Genomic DNA, 7,610 nt, shown 5'->3' with positions numbered 1-7,610 from the left:
ATTTGAGTTTACGTGCAATATTGTTAAAATATTTGTTTTTTAAATTACGTAAATGAAATACGACCTCATTCCTGAAACGACGGAAATGTGACCAGTGCATATCACTAATTGATTGTTTAGCTTTTCTGTATAGACGTTTTCGTTGTCGATATGTTTTTCCATGGTATTGGTTAGCCAGGCAATGTCAAGAGAGCGTATACAACCATTTTTGTTTGGAATACATGAACCTGCAATTTGTAAAATTGTTTTGGTAATGTTTTCCGCATAAATATAAATATTCTCGCATTTAAGAAGATCAAAATTAGTAGCTGTCATTAATTGTCGTAGATTTTAATAATTGCCAATATCGTAACGGCAGATATGTTAATAAAGCGTTTTACATATAGGTTTATTAACTTTTAATGTAACAAAAACAGGGCAGTGGTACCGAATAGATTGGTCTAAGAGCACCACGTCTGTTCCAGAAAGTAATACAGTATTCGGATTACATACAAAGTGTTTCTCTGGCTAGTCCTATAAAAAAATTAATTGACAGCATAAACACGCCAAAAAGAATGGAATTATTTGTTGATGGGAATCCATACACATTCTACATTATTTTATTCCAGATCGTGTGTCCATTTGAAAGCAATGGTTTCATTAACGTATATAGCAACACACCAAATGGGCGATCCTTGCGAATAGGCTGGTGAAAGCCGTCAAAAAAGATATCATTAGATGGGATAGAATTATTTGATCATTTTTCAGTAAAAGCAATTATATCGTATTCACGCAGACCTGTGTAGAGAACATCTAGTTTTGGCATAATGCTTTGGATATTGTAATGAACAAAGCCTAATGGGCTAGTTGCTGAAGAAGTGTTAATGGATGAAGAACTGTTTGTTTCAGAGTTAAAAGATCGATCAAACGAAGTAGGCCCTGTGTTTGGATTTATATCACCTGACCGTAATAGGACTATAGAGATCCAGCAACATGTTAAAACGAGCAAGAGACATTTAAAAAGTTTTTTGAGAAATATAATATCATTATGTATGTTTTTCCTATCGGGACACGATTACGTGGGTGTTAAACAATCATTTATATGTTCATAGAACGGTATACATTAATTTGAAATGAGAAGAGGCTGTATCATTAGTTTAACAAAAGCTTATAATTTAGATTTAAGTCTATGCGTATTTGCGCAGATGAAATCAGAATGCATAAAGTATGTGAATATAAGCACACGTTTTACGCTTTTTTAACAAATAATATTCATATGTACGTCCATTTTTCAGACAGGTTGCACAGTTGTTGTTAGGCCTAATAGTATAAACAAAACACCCACTATAACTTGGTTTTTAATCAGAAAAGGAGTCAGAAAACTACAGCGGCACGGACGTCGCCATTTTGATCGTCATGTTATTACCCCTCTGGCTAAAAAGCTTCGTTTAAGCAATGTGAAAACTTCTATAAGACTCTACTCAATACCTGTGCAAATACCTATTACAGATGCTTTTATTATATCATTTATTCAGTGTCCGTTATATGTTCGAATCGACCTGTCTCTGGGGTTATTTTTTCAGGATAGAATTCGATAATGGTCGAATTGACAAGTAACTGCGTTATTTTATTATGTTGTTCGAAAGAAAAGTCATTTCTGAAGTATCTTCTACACATGTATACATGGTATTGATAGTTATTTTTAACGATTTGTGAAATAGACTTACGCACATATTTAAATACCCATGCAGAGACAATATTGTGTCAATTTAAACAGCCTTATGGAAATGAAAAAACTAACAAGTAACAAATAGACATATATCAGTTGTTAATGTCTATGAAGTAAAGCAACATTCAAGAAGGTTTGCGTCTGAAAATATTTTATGCTGATGTTCTGTGCACATGCAGGTCTGAAATTATAAACATATAAATCGTTGACATATAATGCTCATAATTGATGTGTAATACACATGTAATATTCCAACAATAACTATGTGAGACTTAAATTGCTTTCGTGTTTTGTTTTGAAAAAGTAAAATATTACAAACATTTAACTTTGTTACATTCTCAAAATCGTGCTGCATGTATTGAAGTAAACAATGAACACGTATATAACTATTGGAAAGGTATATTGATGTCAATCAAATAGTGTTTATTAAATTAATGGACGCCAATGTTAAGCTTTATTAATTTCGAGAAGATTCGTTGACGCAAATAGTTTGCCAACACAATATAACATTAATGCAGAAATATAGATACACATTTATTTGCTGAAAAAGCGATAGTGAAAGGTATTTTAACATACCTTATTTTGCAAAGCGATACTTATAATTAAAAGAGTATTTCAAGAACATTAGGCAGATCATCACACAATTATTATTATTATTATTATTATTATTATTATATGATATTTAAAGAATCTCTTATGACAAAATTTAAAACATTTAAAGGAAAAAAACAAACGAATTTATTTGAACTCAATTAAATATTCGATTTTCGAGGTGTTTCAACCTCACCTTCACCCAAAGTACAATTAAGGGGCATTTGTATCGTCGTTTAACCGTCGTTCGTCCATTGTGTGTCCTTATAATGAAATGAAACCTTGTGATCACTACGGGGGTAACATTTAAGCACAATCATCATCAACTTGCTAAGAGCGTATGTTCAACTGAGTTGTCTACATAGTTAAAAAAAACGGCTCTGGTTCGTTTAACAATATGACCAAAGGTGTGGCAAGGCACTTTCCAAATAGGACTATAGCGATATATTGTTAACGCTTGAAGCCTAATGTGTCGCCAAGTCACCCGAAAACTTTAAAACACGCATTATAATTATGTCTAGGCTAAGTTAGAAACAGATCAGATGTGTTGAAAAACATGTCCACCAGGGATCTAGGCAGTTTACCATTAATAGCTTTAGTAGAACCTTGTGAACACACTTTCTAGTGATCATGAAACTTGTTCAGATCATTTGTTCTCATGATGTCATGCCCGAGTGTGTTCAATCCGTTCAAAAATATAACCTTTAGGCGGAGGTATTTGTTTCCCCGTATAGTTTAAGGAAAACCTTATGAAGATCTAGACGTCACATATATAGCATTATCATCTAGTAACTACGTCTTTTTGTTCTAATGATAACTCAATTAAAAGGCATTGCCGACAGGTGTTAAAACTTTTTTTTCTATTAATATCTCAGCAAAGTTAAAAAATGGTTCTGTAAACATCACAGACGCTTTTCCGAACACTTCAGTCCTTTCAGGTCTCATGTGCGCGACCTAGAGATTTTGGACCTCTTGATTATAATAGGTCCATGTATAATTGGTAACCTTAAGCAGAAATATAGAGATATTATCAATACCTGTGTTAGAACATCTCACGCTGTGTCTTTTTGTTGTACATACCATTATTTTAGTCTCCGAATCAACCACTACGAGACCCCCTGTAATCGCTACCACAGCGTCTGCCGTAGCCGTCATCATTCGGATTGGTGTTGTAATGACGTCCATTAGGGAAGAAGTCACCACGTCAACCGAAGTAGATCTGATATGGTCCAAAACGATATTTGATCGCATGTTCAGGTATGTAAAGCTGTAACATTTGGTAATAAAACTTTACAAAAAATGAACTCCGCAAATTATTTCTTGAAACTCGGTGGTCGTTTATTTATTCTTTAGAGAAAGTGACATATTGCTTTTAAAATCATTTTATCTTAGTAAAAATGATTGACTACTGAATACAAGATCAACACGGTACAAAAAGTCATCAGTGCATACGTTGTTTAAATCAGCTTGTTACAATAAAGACCTGTATTCATAAAACAAAATATATTAAAATTATGGTTTATATTTTGTAACCAAATGTGATTAACAATAAAAAATATTTTCACTAAATGGCATTACGCAGCATTATGTGTTATCGTAAAGCAGTCATTTAATTTTTTTTTCGAAAGTTTTATATACAACACAAACATAGTATACCGTTCTTTATGAATTTACAGTCGAAAGGTTTACAAACAGATGATAGGCAACATTTAAATAACGTTTGCGATTTTTTTTTAGAAGAAATATAGATGTAAAGATAAGCAGATAAAAGCATATTTAACTGTGTAATACAAACAGAATAATAAACGTCCAACGTATTTCAATAGTTTATTCATATTTTAAATGATATAAGTGATACATATGAAATTTATATCATGCATATATTCTGATATAAGGATATTTTATATAACGTTACAACTCTTCACCAAGCATTGTTTTCATCGTATGAATGCATTTAATTAGCAGATCAACAACTAAATATTTAAACGAATAGAATATAAATATCAACGTAAACTCTGTGGCGTAAAGTAGTAACGAACCTGCGACCAATGTAAGGTTGCGATTGTAAAGCAACGCAGCCAATTATGGCTGCAAGCAGAAAACCAATTTTAATGAACTTCATCTCCTGAAACAACAACAAACTTGCATTCTGTAAATGACACTTGGCTTTATTGCTTTGTTTTGTGAACCGATTATATACAACATATTTTACGGGACTACCTCCAAACTGGATATTCAAATTTAATTCTCGTATAATGTGTATAAACTTTATTTGAATTAGCATTTAACAAAAACATATACACGTTATTGCTTGTTGTTAGTATTCTTCTACCTCTGCTGCGCAAATAAGACTTAAGTAGTTTATTTTATTGTTTATCAATGTATCTGACTTTTTGTAATTATATACCCATATTTAGTCCTTAGCGTGGGTTATTCGACAAAAATTGTAATATAGTTCAAGTGTGTTAATTTAAGTTATAGTAACGATTTTTAAATAAATTGCCTTTAAAAAAAGAGTTCGTCCTTCGGTGTCGAAGATGACCATGAGTTCAACTGTTTGTGTTTCTGTGGTTGGTGTTGTGGGTGCGAAGGTGACCGATTAATCCAATCCTGGTATGGAACGCCCTTCCACATTTCGGGAGGGATGGTCCAGTTGGGGGTGCATCAGACGCTTCCCTCTCCTTTCGCTTTGCTCTCTTATGCTCGGCAAGGCAGACACGATGCTGCTCGTGTTTTTTGGCTCCGACCTTTAAACTCGATCTCCAAGCACTACGATTCTGGGCGAGCTTCTCCAATGAGTCGGGTTCAATGCCAAACAGCTTGGTGGATACTTTCAGCGAGTCTTTGAACCGCTTCTTTTGACAACCTCTAGAGCGTGAGCCATTAACTAGTTCACCATAGAACAACTGTTTCGGGATGCGTGTGCCGTCCATCCTACAAACTTGACCAGTCCAGCGAAGTTGGCTTGACCGCAGTATGGTGTTGATACCGTACATGTTTGCGCGGCTCAGGACCTCAGTATCCGGGATCTTGTCTTGCCATGTGATGCCTTGTATTTTTCGAAGGCATACTGTGTGAAAGTGGTTCAGCTTCTTGGTATGTCTCTGGTACACCGTCCAGGTCTCGCTGGCATACAGTAGTGCTGTAAGTACAACTGCTCTGTACACATTGAGCTTTGTCACTGATTTGATACCTCGGCGGTTCCATACAGTTTTGTTTAGGCGACCAAAGGCAGAGCTTACTTTAGCTTTGCGGGAGTTGACTTCGTCCTCAATATGGACGTTTCTGGATAGGGTGCTACCAAGATATGTGAACTTCTCCACAGGATTGAGACGCTGAGACTTGATTGAGATGTTTGGCTTGATGTAAGGGCTATTTGGTGCTGGTTGGAACATGACCTCAGTCTTTTTAGTGCTGATTGTCAGACCAAAACTGTCACAGGCATCTGAGAATCTGTTCAGGCTCTGTTGCATGTCAGCCTCTGTTAAAGCATTAAGGGCACAATCATCTGCAAAGAGAAGGTCTCTTAGCCTTTTGAAGTGGACCTTGGTATTGGCTTTCAAACTCTGCAGGTTGAAGACTCCGCCGTCTGTAAGGTACCTGATGTCAATGCCTGGGTCACTTTCAGAGAAAGCAGTTGCGAGCATGGCAGTGAACATCATGCTGAAGAATGTCGGGGCTAAAACGCATCTTTGCTTGACGCCATTTGTAACATTAAAGGGTGAAGATTGATTACCATCATCGAGAACATGGGCCTGCATACCATCATGAAATTGGCGTACCATCGTGATGAATCTTGATGGACAGCCGAATTTCTCCAAATTGCCTTTAGGCATAATAAGAAATAACGAATCAACGAAATTACTTTGCCACAAACACAATATAAATTATTGAAACGAAATATATAAACACATTTTAAAACATTGATATTAACAAATATAAGATTCATTTAACGAATAAAACTTAATACAATATGTATGTCCTTACGTTCGCGCAAACAGAATCAGGGCTACAGCGTTTGAATCTGCTATTATAAAACAAAAGGAAAGTAAGCGTCGTGATCATTTGCGTATAATGGCCTAATTAGAATGAATGCATCACGTGATTTAGCACACATGTTGTCGAATGTATAAATGTAGAAATGATTCAACATCACCTTTTCAAATGTTGAACACTTGAATCAATACTAAAACGGGACCATGTGCATAGTATGATTTATCGGGAAACGGAAATTCAGCAATTTGCATTGTGTGTTTCTGACATGCTGCACTCAATGGCAAAAAGTTGTAGGATGCTGTAAAGGGCAATATCAATATTGATCAATAAAGAATACCTCAGCATATTAAAATATATGGGGAGGAAATATTTTGGCATGATATATGTTTTCTGCATTTCAATGGCATAATTTTGATTTAATTTAATTTAATTATGTTTTGAGCGGTCGCCATTTCAATTTCTTGAATAATATTGCCTTCCACCTTCATTAGTCGAATTGATGCATCTTTAAGACTTGAGTAAAAGGTGTCGCAACACGTTACAAATTAGCAGTTGGTATGCAAACGAATAAAAAACAAGACATAAAAACGGCAAACCTGATATTCTCCGTTGACAACAAAACCTTTATTCAAGTTACAATTACACTAAATTGTAAAACTCGTTTTTATTTGATCGATATTATTGAACGGAAAGAAAAGTGATGATTACTTTTCTTCAAGTTCAAGAACATAAGATAACGTTAGCTTAAGATCCAGAAGCCTACGTTGGATGGGCTGCAACTCAATCGAGTGCACCGTACCCCTTTTCAGCAAATGCATTGCGAGATCAGCTAGTCAGGCGCTAGTGGTCGCAACTTAAGGACAAAAGCTATTATGTTAATGAATTCCGCCAGATGTGCAATTAAAGAGGGCAACCTCTCATTTAACGATTGAAGGATGCGAAACGACGAGCATGCATGATTGGTTTACGTACAAATGTATGTAACGCTGTTCATTAATGGACATCCGGTGCAGCAGTAAGGTTACGAAAAAGATGAACTGTCATCTAACATGAATGGTATGACTCAAGATAAGACCATGTTTTTTTTTATCTTTTTCGGATAAGGACTTGCCTGTATCACGGACTCTAGATTACACTCCGTGCCTGTATATATTTAATCGAGGTTAAACTTATTTGAATTTAAGGAAACGATATTGCAGATTATGATGATACAAAAACTATTTATAGATGTTATTTTAACATTCATGTGGAAGAAATAATGATTATGTTTTGTATGATAGAGTGTTTACTTTTTTAGATTTTTACCTCTAGCAAT

The 7,610-nt window shown here is 35.1% G+C and overlaps 1 protein-coding gene across 1 annotated transcript; it reads right to left on the bottom strand.

The window, feature by feature from the left end:
* Positions 1–4,848: 4,848 nt before the first annotated feature.
* LOC127862587 (uncharacterized) lies at positions 4,849–6,084 on the bottom strand. Its single transcript, XM_052401816.1, has one exon. The coding sequence runs from the start codon at positions 6,082–6,084 to the stop codon at positions 4,849–4,851; it is 1,236 nt and encodes a 411-aa protein (XP_052257776.1).
* Positions 6,085–7,610: the final 1,526 nt, after the last annotated feature.

This window comes from Dreissena polymorpha, chromosome 1, assembly GCF_020536995.1.
Source record: "Dreissena polymorpha isolate Duluth1 chromosome 1, UMN_Dpol_1.0, whole genome shotgun sequence".
In the NCBI taxonomy this organism is placed as follows: domain Eukaryota; kingdom Metazoa; phylum Mollusca; class Bivalvia; order Myida; family Dreissenidae; genus Dreissena; species Dreissena polymorpha.
Note: the sequence above shows the minus strand (reverse complement) of the source record. Positions and strands in the feature narration are given on the sequence as shown.